We start from the raw sequence: 18,944 nt of genomic DNA on the forward strand, positions 1-18,944 counted from the left end.
ATTTAAGAACAGTCACCTCTATTAAATAGATACAGTTTTTTTTAAACTGACTTTCCAGAACGCAAACGCTATACTTTAAACCATTCCGTGAGACCTGCGAACACGGCGTGGTCCATTCGCTGGACAAAAAGCGGTTCAAGCACTACCCATGTAGTAATAATGCATGGTTAACACACACCCCTCATCCATATTATTTCACTCACCAGCCGTTCTTACTTGAAGCGAATGCCACCCCCCTTCCCTGTTCATTGTTCTACTCGTTCTTTATCTGTTCTGGAGTTTCCCTTCCTGCTGAACATCTGAGACCTATTCCACGAAGGTTCAAATTGTACACGTTACAAATCTAAAAGTGCAAGGCCACATACTTACAACTTACAAATTACAAGTTACAAGTATTTCACAAAGAATTTTTCAGAATGTAAGAATAAAAGTACAATTGTACAAGTTGGCTACATACATGCCGAGTCTGAATTCTACCGGACAATCTTCGGCTGCAGTTTCATCACGACAAAATAAGCTGAAAACATTAATAATTACAACTTATGGTCTAAAGTCCTTTTCGAAGCTGGTATATGTATTTTGAGTTCAGAGCTGAATATAATTTTTATTACAAATAATAAAAGTATTTGAGATGGAACAAGGAGCGTCTGGTTTTTGTTTAATTGAAATAAGTTATACAACCACCACGAATTTTGTCGCTGTTGCAAAATTATTTCATTATTGTCCACATATTTTTGTGACGTGTAACTCCCCCTAATTATTTAGATGAAATCATTTTTTGAGAGCGATAAAATTCGTGGTGGTTGTAGAAATTAATTCAATTAAAGATACCTGTTCCGTATCGTGTATCCAAGTTTATCCCTCGATCCTGATGTCATGATCCTGTATGTACATTCTGATGTGGTAACATGTTTCAATTTTGTACGTCGAAAGGTCTTGGCCAAACAAACTGTGTCAGATATTGTGGAAATTTTTTCTTTCGTATTCAACTTACGATCATGATTCATTGTACAGTACAGGATTTTGTTAACGTCCCGAAATCTTTCGACGTGCTCTAAACAGCAAGCATCACGTACCACCCGATCAGTGCAGTATACAGGATCATGCCATCAGGATCAAGGGACAATCTCGAATGCGTGATGCGGAACTTTCACCGCCAAGTGTAAATGGTTAACTGGAGTGTTGTTGCTAGTGTGCGGGAAAAAAAAAAGGTGCGTGCCGAATGTATCCGCCCTGAGAACATTACGAACCGGGAAATTTCACAGAATAACGAACCCCCTCCCCCCTTCTTTCCCCATTACTCCCCTCCCTCTGCCAGTAAGCCCAAGCGAGGCGACGTCCTTGGGATGTGTTTACCGTTAGCCGGCAAGGCTGACTTCTTGCACGGGCCGGTCCTTGCAGCGGCGTGGGAGAGGCTACACCCCCGAACCTGATCCCAACCCCTCCGCCACCCCTTAGTCGCGTTTTGCAAACCACGCTAGGGACGCAGGACTGTAAGAAGCGCAAAGCCCAATGACGATGACTTCATTTACCCGTATATAAACTACGCGAGGCGCGAAAACGCAACGAAAGCATCGGCCAAAGTATTCGAAAAAAAAAAATTTAAGACTCAAGACATGTTCACAGAAGGCCACGATGTTCTTCTTTTTTATTATTATTATTATTATTACATGCATACTGTTTACACTCGTTGCACGCTATTCGGTCGGGCTGTGCCGAAAAGGTTGGAGGGGGAAGAGGAGTACATCGCCGAAGCAGAGGAATCGTCCCTTTTGCAAGGAACACGTGTAATGATAACCATACTCTATCAATCTATTTATGGATTTTTTTTATTTTCAGAAAAAAAATAATAATCAAGAAATAAACAAACTTCTGTAAGGAAACGTCTCAAACGCCTTTAAATAAACATTTTCAGTTAATCAATTATTTGAAGTGCATTTTATTGTTTTAATGGATTGGATTCGATTAATAGTTGGTCTTGTGTAAGGGCCGCAAGAAATAACTCATTAAGTTTCGGTTATTTCTTTATTTCGTATTATATTTGCTCTATCGATCGACAAATTCTTAGGTCTTCATTTAGATAGTTGTTTGAATGGGAACACACACATACACAACATTATACCTAAACTAAATGCAGCCTGCTTTTCATTACGTACTTTGGCTCATTATATGAACCTAGAGTCACTTAAGCAAGTATACTATGCATACTTTCATTCAATAATGTCATTTGGTATAATTTTCTGGGCACAATCTTCCCATAGCAAGCACATTTTCATTATACAGAAGAGAGTCATCAGAATTATGACGGGAGCAAAAAAACTGGACTCTTGCAGACCATTATTCAAAAAACTTAACATTCTTACTTTTCCTTCACAATATATATATTCTACAATTAAATTTGTAGTAAAGAATTTTGACTACTTTTTAAAAAGCTCAGATGTGCACACATACAAAACCAGAAATAGAAATGACCTCCACTTGCCACTTAACAGACTCAAGCTAAGTCAGAAGGGTGCAATTTTCTCAGGCATAAAACTATTTAATAAGTTACCTGAGAGTCTGAAAGAGCTAAGCAAACAAAATAATAAAAAATTCCAGAAGAACCTTAAGAGGCCGTGTCACAAATTTGCGCTCCTATCTATATCAATGTTATTTTAAAAGGCAGTTTTTCTCAAAGTCTATAAGAGGTAGGGGCCAGAAATTTTGCCTACTGAAAGTATACAATACATTTAACATAACCGCTTTTTTCAAATTTAGTTATCATATCATATATTATTTCTGTGATGAAAAAAATATAATCAATATTTTGATTTGTCCAGATACAGTGGAATTTTGCTTATATTTATAATTATTTAGCAAAAACTGAAAAGGCCATTGAAATGTATTGTACATCACCTTCCGATCAGTGTCTTCATGATCATGATGGGTTTAAAAACCTGGTTGTAATCAAGTCTTTAACTATTTCATGACAACATTTATACTTAATAATTTGGAGATAGGCCTTTTCTATCCTAAGCCCCTGAGCTTTCACTATCTGGTCTGGCGACCGACCTGACACTCTTCAACCACCCCAAGGGTCTCCGATTGCACATCCGATAAAAAAAAAGCTGTTCGTTCATTTGTTTTTGTGTCACAGACTTCACACATTTATGCCAAGGGAATATTCCGCTGATGTGACGCCATACGAATGTATTATTCGCGACCATACAACTTTTTTGTTTGTCATCGGGAAGAAATGTTCATTTTGAATTGAGCATTTTTAAATTTCAGCGTAGAATATGCTTATCTGCCCATTTTGTTTCTTTCCATAATAATGAGTAAAGTTAACATTGTCATAGACATTTTATTATATTCGTTTGCCGTCCAAGTAAACCTGTCACTATATCGCACGTAATTATATATTTTACTAATTTGTTAGTTGTCATTTTATTTAAGTTACAAATAACAGTAATCAAAAACTATTACTTAATAGTCCAGAAAAGAGATTGAGTTATTATTCATTTAATAGGGGTTTAAAATATGGTACTACATACATATTATATATATATTATATATATTATACATATTATATATATTATACATATATTATCTTGTTGTCTTCTTTGTAACTTTACTGGAAGAATGGCATTTGGTATGTATGTTAACTCACAATGAAAATACTTCAGAAGTACTCAACAGTGAACAACCTAGGCCCTATACTAATTTCATTATGTTCATGGAAATATAATTAAAATTACAAATAATGAACTGTATGTGTTTCACGTAGAGATATCGTACGAACTGTATGTGGTACAGACCAACACTTGCTAAGGCTCTGAAAATACTTAATTTCAGTTAATGTGTGGAGAATATTAAAAGTTAGAAATAATGATATATATAAAACAATGCAAAGTTATCAGCATAAAAATAGAAGTTATTTTTACGTAGCGCCTATTGGAATGAATATTTTGTGATGAATTATGTGGCATGATTAATATTCTCTTATGGTATGTGTGTTTTGTTAAAATCTTATAAAACATAACTTACTGTTGAAGGATTTTCATTTTTTTTTGTTATGATCTTATTTAAACAAGTTTTAATTATATTACACATGTCTATTTTAAAATCATTTAAATGTATACTTATAGAATTGTAATAGGCTTTATAAGGACTCTCAAAATGCATGTGAGTATCTATAATTATCTACATCACCATTATGGCCGTTTCACAAGATCAAATATTTATTGAATTCAATCAGTTGCATTCATTGTACATGATTTTCAATTTGTACATTGAATTCAATACAAATTGAAGATGTTATTCAACTAAGCTTATTAACTTATAAGTATTTTGTTTGTCCAGTACATAAAAGTAAAAGATTCTTTATTATTTAAATAATGAGCATCTATAAGCAATAACGTTTTCTAAATATTTACATAAACATAATGAAATCTAATTTTTCAATACTTTATATCTACGATCACATCAACGGCAGTATTATGTAATCAATGAGGTAATGAAATATCTTTAAAAGATATTTTCTTCTCTGTAAAGTAAATTTGTGATACAGCCCTCTTAATGTTAGTCTAGTGAGTTATTTCGTCTTCTAATATGCTACAACAATATATAAAACTAAGTTTTGTTAGTGTTTTAGTCTTTTGTAATGTTAAAGTGTAATGTAATCAATTCATTTTTTTTTGTAAATTCTTATTCATAAAGATACATATCATAATAAGATAAATAGTAACATTTGTAAATTTAGATTCTTTGAAACAACATCGATAAGAGGTTCTCTCTCCTACCTCTGTTAAACTGTATGATGGTGCATTGTAAAAAAATTAGGTAGTCCGACTTAAGTGAGATTGTATTTAGATTGTGTGTAATGCATATGCAATATCTAAGCATAAGAATTTATGTTAATATCCTTTTAAAACGTTACACTATGAATTTCGTATACTTTTTAATGTCAACTACCATTATTTTTCACGGAATATTACATCCAGATAAAGAATAATTACCACATGTTTGAAGATTAATTGTATTCCGATACATTTAAAGTATTAAAATTTTTAGATACGACTCATACTACAGTTGTAAATGTGAGGTTTCTTGATTCTGAATCCCTGCATCCGCAATTTCCTAGTGAGCCGCCGGTCAGATTGTCATCCTCTCAGATTGTCGAGGAACCAGATACATTTTTCGTCGAGTAATCTGGCGGTATAGTAGTTTTATCACGCGCTGCGGTTACAGTTACTTCGGTTGAATAAGCCACTAAATCTCACTGTTAAAAGAGAGAACTTCTAGACCAGAATATTGGAAATAAAAATTTACTGACACGGCCTCTTAAAATACTTCTTTTATCTCAGACACTCTATACAGTGGATGAATTTCTCACATACTAACTGTTTGACATTTTATTCTACTTCTTGTAATACAATAACTTTTATCTCACATTTGATATTTAGTATTGTATAATATAATAAGAAGATCCACTATTAAAAAATTAATAAATCTGTCAAATATAATAAAGTCTCAAGCTAAATGTATATGTGAAATGGTGTCTAAATATGTAATCAAATACTATACATACTTTTGTTATTCTTTTGTACATAGATTACTGTATTTATGTATTGCTGTGGGTTTATGTGTAAGCGCTGATCTTAGATATGTTATTTTTTAATGTATATAAAACTGACATGTTCCATATCCCAGAACTCCAGCAGTTTGTAAGGGGTCTACGGAATGAAATGAATAAATAAAAAATAAAAAAATAAACAAACAATGGAGTTTCCATCCTCCCCAAGACCTCCAAAGAACGTTATCAACGTTACAAAGCTCAATCAACTTCTTCCTTTAGAGCTCGAGATAAAACCTGAAGTGTCCATGAAACGCCCAGAAATTTCGAACTGTATGATTGTATCGACCTTCTCTGATAAGGGTACACTTAAAAAGAAAAGGTTGCACAAAATATATGTTGTATCATTGTCTTCGCCAATGTTAGTATAATTTTACACCTACAGGTTTTGGTGTACTTACTTTTACTCTTTTGCTCAAGTAAATGTAAAAACTATATTTATTGCAACTATTTTGTATATATGCAATTTTTACTACGTGGAATATAAATTTACATATGCATGCATACTTAAATGTACCACAACTGCGATTTTTAATTTTATCGTATTTTAATGATTAAGTAAGTACACACTTCCAACAACGTGAGCGATCTAGCCACTTAACATTTACAACATCGTTCACACTAATAAATAATTAAGTAATGAAAATACCCCTTTTATAATTAAGTATATATAATCTATATAAATAAGTAAATTAAATGTATTTTTTTAAACTTATGTGTATTTTTGTTATAAATGTACTCTGATAAATTTCATGCAATAATATACCACCACATTGCACTGATAAAAAAACAGGACATTGAATAATTTAAAACATGTAATTGTTGTTTCACATATACGTCCGAATATGTAATTTAACACGTTTGTTATTGGCATAAAATATGTATATTAGTGTGTTTTAACCGAAGCCCATAGCAAAAATTGGTTTTTATGGAAACTTGTGTGTAATATTACACACATTGTACTGTTTTTTGAAAATCACTCCACAAAAATTTAAAACTACTAATTCTTTGTATTTTTATTTTCAAAAATTTCGTTTTCACTGTATGGCGGCCCCAGTTTAAAACACGGGGAACATGATTAACTGGGTGTTCTCCCCCCCTTACCAATCCCTTGTCGGACATATGCCTTTAGTCGCATGTCAACAACATACTAGTATAATCTGTTGAAGATAACATTATCTGCTTAAATGTTTCCTCAGATCAGTACCGTTCCATTAGGATCTGATCTGCACGACAATCCTTCTTCGCGTCAGGTGACGCTTGAAATGTTACCATTATTACCGTGAGAGTTTTCTACAATGTTAAAAACAGGGAATGTACACTTTATAGAGAGCATTGAGCCAGTTTTTTTTGTGATACCTCAACGCTTTGTATTTTTATGTTATAAATATTTTATGGTTGTGAAAAAAAAATCACACAAAACTAACAGTACCTACTGTTTTTTTTTATTGAAAACGATGTTGTACCAAAAAAAGGTAGAATTGGGCGAAAATAGATTTAACACGTAGAACACAGCGTATGTGAAACATACCAAGCGCACGCCTGTCACCGTTTAGGCGGTACCGTAAACGAGAGAGGACAAAGAATGTGAGGGGTGTTGAGGATGCGATTATTAATTTCACAAAATTCCTCTCCCGGCCCGGAAGAGAATCCCTTCGTCAAAGATGCTTTAAAAGACGGTGTGGAGGCGGGAGGCACATATCCGGAGCAGAGACGATAAGGTCAAAGATCAAACTGGATGCTTTCTACTCTTCCCAGCCTTCACGGTAACGATCACAGTTGCGTTCCCCGTCGCAACTCGGCCAGCTTCTGGAAATTCCAGTCTTGTAAATTTTATTTGCTACCTACCAAAGTCAAGTAAATAGTATTTATTTCGATGGCACCTATTATTATATGGGAAGACTAAGATGTACTTCAAGTTCTGTCCCTGCCCAAACACGCCCGAATATTCACCTTCGGCCAACCTCGGGTTTATTTATATATATTTATATTTCTCTGTTTATTTTAATGTAGCTATACTAACCTAACTAACCGTCCATAGATTTTTGAAGTGTTTTAATATAGCTAACCTAACCGACCACTTTTAATATTTGAATTCATTTTTCCTGCGCAAAAATAAATCAAATCCCGAGGTTGGCCGAAGGTGAATATTCGGGCGTGTTCGGGCAGGGACAGAGCTTGATGTACATCTTAGGCTTCTCATTATTATATAGTGCTTACAGTATCGTGATCCATTAGCCCCGTTTTCCAGTGTAAAATTGCTTCAGTCTTTGCTACCGACTAGATGATTCAGTGGAATAGTACTGATAGTCTTTAATCATCATAATAATATCCATATCTGGCTTTGGTTTTTGTAATATTGCTCAGTGAGAGCAAGTAAACTTATTTAGTATGTTTTTGTTGTATTTATTTATTTATTGTGGAGATTCTTCGTATGTCACATTAAGTTCCACGTAGTGTTCAAAGAAGGAAAAAAAAACCTTTGAGGTAGTATCAGTTCATCAGTACGCTGTTTTTTAAAAGTTCTAAAATGTAGCTACCGGTATTGCCACACGGGGGGAAAAAAATGCGATGAAGGTAAAAAAAAAAAAGGAGGGGGAAGGGGTGGCGCATGGAAAAATTTTCGCTCCCTTGTCGGTCACATGTACCACCCCCTTCCATTCATCCGCGGCGCAGCTGTGCACAGATTCATTCATACCTGCCCGCGGGTCGATGACGCCCCTCGCGGGGGCGGCTATACATAGCGCTCAGCCACCCCCAGCCACCCCCAGGCTGCCCCGCACATCTCCCGCCCGACCGCGCGCCCCCTTTTTTCAAAAGTTATCCCGTCTCGCTCCCTCTCCGAAGCGGCCTCCCACGCCGCCTCGAGTCTCGTGACGTCATCGGAGCGGCTCGGTTCCGCTCGCGGCCGCCGCGAGGCGCCACTGCGTGGCCCCCCCCTCCTTTCCCTTGGTGCGGAGTGGGTAAAGTGGGGGGGGAGAGGGAAGCCGAGTGACGTCACGCAGCTGCCTCACTGTCCCTTTCACCGAGCGTTGCCTAGCAACAAAGTCGGGTCGTGTCAGTCCTAGCTCGGCTGTGGTCGCGCGCGGTCGGCTTCCAAGTGGGTCAGCGGTGCGTGGTCCCGAAACGGTCGTTGAAAGAAGCGCACGTTTCGGGCGTTATTGACAGTTCTTAACGAGAGGTTGGTAACATATTTTTTTTTGTCTACTTCGGCTATTTATTTTTATTTTCGCAGTCAGTTCTGTAACCGGAGCGGAAAAAATGTATCGTCGTTCAGTCGCGGCGCGTTCGCGTCTTGCACGCCGTGCGAAAACCTCTTGCACTTGTTGATTCTGGGCCGATTTGAAAAGGAGTTCGCCAACAAGTGGGTTCCACGAGGGAAGTGTCTGGTTCGTGTGTCGGGCTTCCCAGGAGTTCGCGAGCTTTGTGTAGAACCTTTGGTCAGCCAACTGCCGTTTCGAGCTTCTAGCTGTGAAATAATAAGGTAACGCCAGCAACATTCTGTCTCTGAAGTGGAATTGCGAGTAAAATTTAAATTGTTGGAGTGGTATCCTAATGTTTTCTTTTTTATAAAGCGAGCGCCAAGTTTTTTTTTATTTGGTTGGTGAAAGCGTCCGAGAGATACTGATGTAACGTGTGTTGTAACACCAGAGATTGGTACGAAATTCCTAAACGCGTTAAATCTAAAGTTTTTTTTTTTTTTTTTTTTACCATGGTTGGTCGATACCTGTTACTGTGGTTGTCATTTCTATTCACACGTTTCCATTTTGTTCGCTGCGTATTTGTCAGTGAAGTCCTGTCAGCATTTACCTAATTAAACATTAATTTACTTTCTCCAATTGTTAAACTATTTTAAACCGTTGGTGACCACAATATGCTTGCATTGCATAGTCTCGCAAGATCTGTAGCTTAAACTGCCAAGTAATTCACTGATAGTAGCAATGATAACTTTGCGATACAAATCAATTACGATTAAATGCTGGATTAGTGGTCGAAAAGTGTCGGACATGTTGACTTTAGAAACGATGTGATTATTTTACGTTTACATTCAATTGTAATCATTAGTGGTTTTTATTAGCTGATGGTTTTTTTTCACCTAACATGACAATACAGTACACAGACGTAATGAAAATGTTTGGCAGTTTTGATATTTTGTGTATTTTTTTTCCCCGTTGACTTGGACAGCGTCATAAAGTGTGACGGGCGTGTGTTAGATTGCGTAATGATGGTTCGTCCGCTCACATGTCCGTAGTTTTCCGTCGTAGAGTATTACATTTTGTGGAGTAACAGCACAAGTTTACCTGTTGGTTTCGTGACATTGTGAAAACCGATACGGGCAATGCGTTAAGCGCAAAGGTCATCTCACGGTAGTTAAGTTTCATTCCCTTCCCCAGCATAAATGTCAAATGCCAGGTCAGTTTTCACGACCTATTGGGGACTATTGAGTGAAATACGTAACCGCTATTATTTTGCTTTTCAATGCTGTCAAGCTTCCAGGAGCTGGTTTATAAATTCAAAGCACGTTACTAATTTAGGTGTCGGTTTTTCGAAGTGCATGTGTGTGATTTTATGAAATGCAGTATTCACGATTGGCCTTGTTTTCGTGGTATTGACTTACGTCCGCCCTGCTGCCATATGGCAGTGTCAGAGGTGCTGTAGTTGTGCAATCGATCGTCATCCTCGTTCGTAACTGACGCATGTGACGCGCCAATTTAGATATTTTCTAATAACGAGAGTAAATGTCTTAAATCTGATCCCCCCCCCCCTCTTCGTACTATATAATTTTTACTTTCAGAGTTTGCAGGCGTAGCTTGGTTAAATTACTTCAATTAGCAGGGAGATTTTATTTATTTTGTATTAAACAATCGAAGCCTACAATGAAATGCATTTTCTAATCCTAAACTGTCATCATCGTCTGTTTCATTCAACGAACTGCCAGGTGAGAGGATTTTAAATTTCTGAATGGTAATGTTGGTCAGCTTTTAGTGCTGCGGTTATGACTGTACTTTTTGAGATTAAAGCTTTATGATACAGAAATTCGTAGTGTTTTCAACGTTAGAATTAAATTAAAAATTTAGTTGTGTTCACGGATATGAAACTTTATGCCCTCAATTTTTAAATGCTGAGGAGTGACTTGTTGGGAAAGAAAGGCAATTCACTAAAGTGAAATGTTAAGTTAGCTACGGTAACTATACCATTTACGTATTAAATATGTAATGGTAACGTAGCTGACTTGACTTTAACAATCTTTCACTTAAGTTGTGGGCTTTTTCTTCCCACAGAAGCCGTTACTCTGCATAAATACAGGGGAAATCTGATTTTAATGAGAGGTACAGTTGTCGGCAGTTGCTTGGTCGGAGATTGTAGACGTTCTTGCCGCGTGTACGGCAGACGGTCATTTCGCAACTGCCGTGTTGACGCGTAAGCGCATTCCTCAGCGTGTCATGTCCACACACGCTCCACACGTGTTGCGCGTAGTCCGCCAGCTAACCACCCGGCGTCGGTATTATTAGCACTTAGAAGTGCCAGTCATGAGATATTTTTAGTCACCCGTTGTCTGTCGCACACGTTTCCTTGCATGTAGATTGCCTACGGATCACTTCCCTGTGATGTACCTTTGCGTACACTACGTACAACACTTAAATGATGCCTAACCGTTCTGACTAAATTAGTTGCCTAAAAATGCATACTGAAGACTAAAGATTTTTGAATAAGCTGTTTGAGGTGCTGGAGGACATGTGCTGATTTGTAACGACTGTTATCAGCGTTGTTTTAATAGTTGCTCTGTTTATGAAAGGAAACTTATTAGATTATAAAAGATTTAAATTTTTTTGATACCTTTTGATAAGCTAATTAGTTAACGGGAATTTTTTTATTTGATTTACATGTTAGGACAAAATGGTTTGTCATTGTTTTATTGCTTCTAATGAGTGAAATAATTAAATAATACCAGCGGAACACCTTAGGGTTGTATGAGTCCGACAGCCATATTGTTACGACCAATTGTTGAAGGAAAGATGTGTGATCATCTTGGAGAATTACGATATTGCTTTTAGTGCAACGAAAATGTCAAGACATTCAGGATGGAACGTAGTATAGTTTTTAAAGTTTCGCATTTACGCTCTGATTTTTTTTAAAAAATATCTCTTAATGTAATATGCTTCTTTCTCATTGACAACCCTCCCTGTACTTAATTTTTTCCACGATTATTGAAAAGATTAAGTTTATATCGTAAGTTCTGAGACCCACAATGCAACTTGATTTACATAAACGACACAAACTTTCCAACCTTAGGCATTTCTGAAACCTTAACACGTTAAACGTTTTTCTAAAAGTTCAAAAAATTAACCTCAAATAGTTCACTGCATTAGTAGAGAGTTTAGCGATTTGTGGCTAAGGTTAAAATTTGTTTTAACTGTATAGAGAACGCATCACATTTAAGTGCCAAAACAGTCGTTAAAACTCAAACTTGAGCCTCTGTATTTTAACGTGTACTCGTTTGTGAACTGCAGCCGTTTGAAATTCATAAGCATGTGTACTCGTTCCGAAACAAAAAGATCGACCCATTGACACACGCTCGTCTGGCGTATACGTCACGCTGGAACGCGCGGACTACGAGCCGGTATTCGCGCGCCGATACGCTTTGTGCCACAATCTATTCAACCCACATTTCGACTGGTGGGTGTGCGTGGATGCGTCGTGAATGTCTACCAACTTTTTTTCTTCTCTTGTTTAGGGGAGTTTGATGCAATTATTTTTTTTTCAATTTCAAATTTTCTAAATCCTGCTGCGGTTAGGGCACAAGTTCGGTGACGGCAGTCCTGCTTATTTTTCCTTTGTCCTCCTCCTGAACCGTACATCATTCCTGTCACCTTCTCCTTCCAAACTATTCCAGTCCCCTACCATTCTTACGGCCAAATAGTTTTTCCCTCTTTCTGTTCTCATTTCTGTAAATAAAGTATTTACTTTCCTGATTCTATGTTGCCCTCTCTATCTTTTGTTCCAGCTTTTCCCACCCTCCCAACTCACTCAGTATCGGTATACATCATTTTACGTGTACTATAAAGTTGATATCGTAGTAGCCATAACAATGCTCTAATATTTTAACGTTTGTTTTTCTTCACATAGGTAACTTCACAATACAATAAATACAGCTTCCTGATTTTAGCGTGCTGGAAATGTTTAAATCAATTCTGCAACAAAAAAATACTTTAACGGTATTATTTGCTAGCTCATTTTATATTGTGACAACAAACCAAAGAAGCCGTGTAAGATAATCCGAAAGAGCGCACAAATGTAACTTTTTTAACATTAGAAACTCATTTTAAAATTGTGGTATATTCCATTTTAAAGGATTTTTTCTGGAAGTATTTTCACGGTAATTTTTTTTAACGTTAAGTAATTGAACTTAACTGACCCCACACATTTGTTTGGGAAATTCGCAGGTATTGCACATTCCCTATGTATTCGAATTTTTCACTCAAATTTAGAAGATATACCATTTTTGTATAGTAAATATCCCATATAAATGTAATTTTCTCTGTGTTAAATTCGTAATTTACATATCCCCAAGTTTTTTTTGCAACATCCGTAACGGTGTATGGTTTTTCGCGGTGGCGTGGTCTCGCGGAGGCGAATTGCCGGCCGATGGAGCGACGCGATAGCACTCGCTATCTCGTGCCACGCCGTGCCCCCTCCCTCCCACCCTTCCTCTCCAGGCGACCCTGCCCCCTCCCCCCCTTTTTTTTTCATCCTCCATCTCCTCTGTCGTCGTCTCCGACACTTCTTGCTGTTTTTTTCCGTGCGGGTTTTTCTTTTTAATTTATTTTCCTTATCTTGACTCGTCCCAGTCGTCGAGAGTGGAGTGCACACTGCGGTCTGCGTGTCATAACTGCTGCGTCGCTCGCTCTTGCAACGCTTTGCCCTGTCGCTGCTGCGATAAGCAGAACCGCCTCAGCAGTGTCTTAACTGTTTTTTTTTTCAAGCCGTCGTAATCTCGTCCACTGAGGCGACAGTGCTGCGATGTGCAATCATTCTTTTTTTTTTAAAATAAAATTGGGGGGGGGGGGGGAATTAAGGGGAAATCTAGTACCTAACGAGGTCACTAATTGTAGGAACGTTAACGGAAATAATATATTTAAAAAAAATGCATCTAGAATATTTTATTGAAATTATTTTAAACGAAACTTAAAATTGTACTGATGGATTATTTCGTTTAAGGAATGTGCAACCTATTTTATTTCGAAATAAATAATTCGTTGAATTATTACATATCATATATCCAAGTTTATCCCTTCATCCTGATGGCATACATTGCTCATGCATATTTTGAAGAAAGCACTTTATCCCCCTACAAACAAATTTTGTCACTGGTCTTATTTTTTTCTTTCGTATACATTTTAGGATCATAATTCATTGTTATATCGGTTAGCCTTCTACAAAAATGTTCCTATATATGGGATTTGTGTGGTTAGAAGCTTCTGGCTGGTGATAAAAAGAGTCCCAGTAGTGTGTCTGGATTTATTTCACTTGTGGAAAATTTTCCTTCCCGAGTCCAGGACGGGGTTTTTGGGTCGTGTCTTTGGCCTCCATACTACGGGAGGTGATGGCGAGCCATCACTTCATGCCACTGCCACGTGTAAAGGATGTAAGAATGCGGGTGTGCAGGAGCGAGGGACTGACGCGTGTTGGCGTGTGTTCGCAGTGCGGCTCCCTGGAAGTGTGCGAGGAGCGCCGCCGACGCGTGACCATCATGGAGGCAGCGACCGAGCGCGCCGACGACTGCAAGCCGGGGCCCGACCAGCGCCGCCTGGCCGTGCTGAGCTACGAGCAGGCGCGGCGACTCAACGACGTGATGGACGAGGTGGTGAGCATCCACGGCCGCGGCAACTTCCCCACCTTGGAGGTGCGGCTGCGCGACCTGGTGACGGCGGTGCGCGCCAAGCTGGAGGCGGAGCCCGCGTCGGGGGGCGCCGGCATGCGCGTGCGCGACATCCGCCTGAACGGCGGCGCCGCCTCGCACGTGCTCGCCACCTCCGAGACGCCGCAGACCTACAACGACCTGGACCTCATCTTCGGCGTGGAGCTGTCGGGCGCGCGCAACTTCGACCGCGTCAAGGGCGCCGTGCTGGCGTCGCTGTTCGACCTGCTGCCCGAGGGCGTCAGCCGCAAGCGCATCACCTCGTGCTCCATGAAGGAGGCCTACGTGGGCAAGATGGTGAAGGTGAACCACGACGGCGACCGCTGGTCCCTCATCTCGCTCGGCAACTCGCGGGGCCACCGGAACGTCGAGCTCAAGTTCGTCGACTCGATGCGGCGCCAGTTCGAGTTCTCCGTCGACTCGTTCCAGATCGTGCTCGACTCGCTGCTGCTGTTCTACGAGTGCAGCGAGCTGCCGATCGGCGAGAACTTCTACCCGACGGTGGTGGGCGAGTCGGTGTACGGCGACTTCCAGGAGGCGCTCTACCACCTGCACAAGAAGCTGATCGCGACGCGCCACCCGGAGGAGATCCGCGGCGGCGGCCTGCTCAAGTACTGCTACCTGCTCGTCAAGGGCTACCGCGCCGCCCAGCCGGACCGCATCAAGAACCTGGAGCGCTACATGTGCTCGCGGTTCTTCATCGACTTCTCGGACATCTGCCAGCAGCGCGCCAAGCTGGAGAACTACCTGTGGAACCACTTCTGCGGGCCGGACGAGGACGAGGCGCTCAAGTACCAGTACCTGGTGCTGCTGCACGACGTGGTGGAGGAGTCGACGGTGTGCCTGATGGGGCACGAGAGGCGCCAGACGCTGTCGCTGATCGAGGAGCTGGCCTACGCCGTGCTGTGCCAGGAGCAGCAGCGGCTCATGGCGCAGCACGCGCCGCCGCCGACCACCCTGCTGTACGCCAACGGCGTGTACTACGCGCCGGTCATCTCCGCGGCGACGACCGCCGCCCTGCCGTGCTACCCTTGCACGTGCAGCGCGTGGATGGCGTGCTCGTCGTGATGTGCGCCGCAGACTGACGCCTCCCGCCGCGGGGAGCAACTCCAGAGACTGCTTGCACCAGGCGTCGTCGCGCCCGCGTCCAACTAGAGCCGGAGTACCGGCGCGCCTCTTTCAGGGCCATCCGATCATTTTTGTACCTGTGGAGAGAAAAAAAAAGTTTCGATTCACCATCTATGCTTTATTTGTTTTGAAATGAGAATGAATGGTTTGAAGAGAAAAAAAAAAACTTTTTTTTTTGGTGATGGAAATCTTGACAAGGGCATGTAATTTGGAAAAAGTGCTACCAGTGTGTTGTATTATATGCTAGAAAATATTTTTTTCAAGTATTTGCTGTTGGCTCTTTAACAAAATTATTTCATTTTAGTATGTGCGTACCAACCATCGTGAGTGGATGTTGAAAACGATATTCTGTAGTCTGTTATGAATGCTTTCGAGCAGTGCAGTGATTTGAACTCGTAAATTACCAAAACCATTCCGATCTTAAAGGTGGAACGTGGAAAAAACCAAATTCATCATTGTTTAGTTTTGGTTGATGAATGTGTGGCTGTGAACACATTTTATGTAGATTACTAAACAAAAAAAATCTGGTTGTATAAATCAAGATTTTTAAAGAAAGCTAAGAAAAAAATTACCATAAAAATAGGAAAACTTGTAAAAAAAACTTGATTTTTGAACTAATGTGAGGACTGCAGCCTGAGTTTTAAACTATTGTGCAAGTTCAAGTGAACGTGCAGCTCTTTCTGTGTGGGATATTTTGGAAACTTAAGTTTCTTGGTTGAGGTCAAATGTCTTCGTTGCGCAAGTCTCATGAATTCTTGAGTATCAATTTAACTACGCCATTTCACAACTTTTATTATTATTTTTTAACAAATTTGTATTATCAAACTTAACATCACAGTTCTCAATGTGGCTTGCTGAATGTTAAAATTTTTGTTTGAAACCAAACTGGGTGCCTAAAAAGAAATGTCTCTCAATTAAATCCAGTTGGTCCCAACAGTTATTTTAAACTCTAGGTGAAGATGCTTGTTGCAGATCTGCATCACTGCAAAATTTTGCAGCCATTTTATTTGTTACTCCTGGCTCTCCTGCCTTTGTGTAGCTCTGCAAATGTTTGGGGGAATGTCATTAGGCTGCTGAGCATTTAAAAAAAATTATCTGCCTATATACTTTTTATCAGATGCTGAGTAGTTACAGCATGAAAAAGTTGTTCATCACTAATGGTTTTCTTGTTTACTTATCAAAAACTTAATCAAAATTAGTGTACTGTACAAAAATTTAAGCAGTTTGTGCAGTTTAATTTTTTTTGCAGTTAGCTGCAAATTGTTATTTATTAATTTCATTAATGGCTGTTTTTTTTTACATTTGACAGTTTGATTATAGAAACTTTTTGTCACCCACATTTTGTAACTTTACAGTTTTAGACACTCAATTATAAATATTTTAAATTGTTAGCATTTTAATGAAAGAGTACAGATCAGCAATGAAATGGGTTAAACAATTTAATGCTGCAGTTTTCATGAGGCGGATACAATTTTTATAATTGTGCTACATAAAACTTGTAATTTAGATTGTTTACTTGTGTGTAGATTGTGCTTAAGGTTTTTCATAATTTCTTAGTATCAATTTGTAGGTAACTATTTGCATTTGTAATTGTTTATGTATTTATCTGAATGGCACATGCATGCCTAAATAATTTTTAGTGTGTGAATAGTATGGATTTATAAGTATGTGTTAGTCTGTGTTTAAATGTTTTAATATATGAAATTAATAAATTTATTAGTGTGTGACATGGTACTCTTAAAACAAATTCTTGCCAAATATTAATCCAAATTTGCTTCTATTGGAGTTAACCTTTTTTTAAAAAAATGGAAACAGTTATTTCAGTATAAAGGATCTCGGCTATATTTAAAATTAGCTTTTAAAGATATTCAATGCATGTAAGATAGAATAATAATTTGCAGGTGGCCAATAATAAACTGAATTAAAATAGGTTAAATATCATAGTTGACCATGTTGTGTTAAGAGTAATTTTATTACAAATCAATGCCACTATAATACAAGAAATGTATAGGGAGAATTTTACAGATGGTTTATAAGACGATTGAATGCAGTGTAGGGATTATGTGTGGTGTGAACATTGCTATTCTATGGCTGTTCATCAGACAATTTATTTATAAGAAAACATGTGAATCTGTATATTGCACCACTCAATTCCTCATTTTGTTCAAGTTTTTTTTTAAGCTGTGCATGTTTAAATGATTATTAATTTTTTTGATGCAGCATGTAAAAGAATATATATATTTTTTTGCATTTGTAGGTGGTGGTCTCCCAGTATTTTTTAAAAATTATTTTTGATGTTGATTTGCGAGTTTGATCTCTATATATTGAGTCTGTAATTTTGGAATGTTATTAGGAATAAAGCTTATTTTGTTACTGAATAGTTTCTCGTACTGCGATACGATGCCACGTTTCCAGCAGGAGTTAGGCAATCGCCATTTACTGTGACGTCACGACAGTGCTTCACTCAGGCTGCAGGCTTGCTGTACAGAACTTCCCATGGAGGAATCACAAGTGGAGTATTGTATAGTTTGTAAAAAAAAATTAATGTATGCTGGAATCTTAACAAACATGATAATGAAATGTATTTTGTCATCTTCTGAAAAATCGTTGAAATATAATTTGAAGCCTTCAATTATTTTTATCTGTTTTCTTTTTGATAGCAATTAATTCCTTCAGGTTTCCACCACTGTTATAAGTGAGATGTGACAGGTTCTTTGGTGTTTTTTTTAAAGGCGATTTAGCTGATTTTGAATCAAAAATATTTTGGATATTGTATCTGTAATTTTATTTCACACAGTTCATTGTACATGTACATAACGCTCAGCTGTGTACTGCAAAACAATTTTTTTAAAGAAAAATAATGGTGGCATCACAATAAAATATAATTGAAGAGTTAACTTAAGTCGGGTAAGATTTGCAGCGTTTTTCACAAGTTTATTATGAGGATAATCATTTCTTGAAGCCACTGTTTTCTCATTAATGGAAAAAAAAAAATTAAAAATGAAAGACTTCGTCGGGAATTGACCCCGGACCGCCTCAGTGCGTGGCAAGTGATGTGACGACAGTGACCATGTCACAATAACAATGAACTCTGTGACGCTCGCGTTCACGTGACAAGGGTTTGCTTGTTCACTCCCCTTCTGTTTCGCCTCCTTGACCACACTCACAATTGCGTGGAAGGGAGCCATTTGTGATCTTACCTTTTTTGTTCCACTATCCGCAGACACTTTAACGTTGATTGCCGATAATTCATAACATTAAGAATATTTCGACAAACATAAA

General features: G+C 38.5%; 1 protein-coding gene across 3 annotated transcripts in view; it reads left to right on the forward strand.

Moving 5' to 3' along the window:
- LOC134543141 (terminal nucleotidyltransferase 5C) overlaps positions 1-18,297 on the forward strand; it is a 191,751-nt gene extending 173,454 nt beyond the window's left edge. Inside the window, exons 1-2 of one of the 3 annotated variants that reach the window (XM_063387991.1) lie at positions 8,661-8,795; positions 14,319-18,297. In XM_063387991.1, coding sequence (XP_063244061.1) covers positions 14,367-15,602 — 1,236 coding nt within the window. In that variant the 5' untranslated portion in view covers positions 8,661-8,795; positions 14,319-14,366 and the 3' untranslated portion in view covers positions 15,603-18,297. The other 2 variants (XM_063387992.1, XM_063387990.1) reach the window with 2 other exon arrangements.
- Positions 18,298-18,944: the final 647 nt, after the last annotated feature.

The sequence above is a fragment of the Bacillus rossius genome, assembly GCF_032445375.1.
Source record: "Bacillus rossius redtenbacheri isolate Brsri chromosome 9 unlocalized genomic scaffold, Brsri_v3 Brsri_v3_scf9_2, whole genome shotgun sequence".
Classification (NCBI taxonomy): domain Eukaryota; kingdom Metazoa; phylum Arthropoda; class Insecta; order Phasmatodea; family Bacillidae; genus Bacillus; species Bacillus rossius.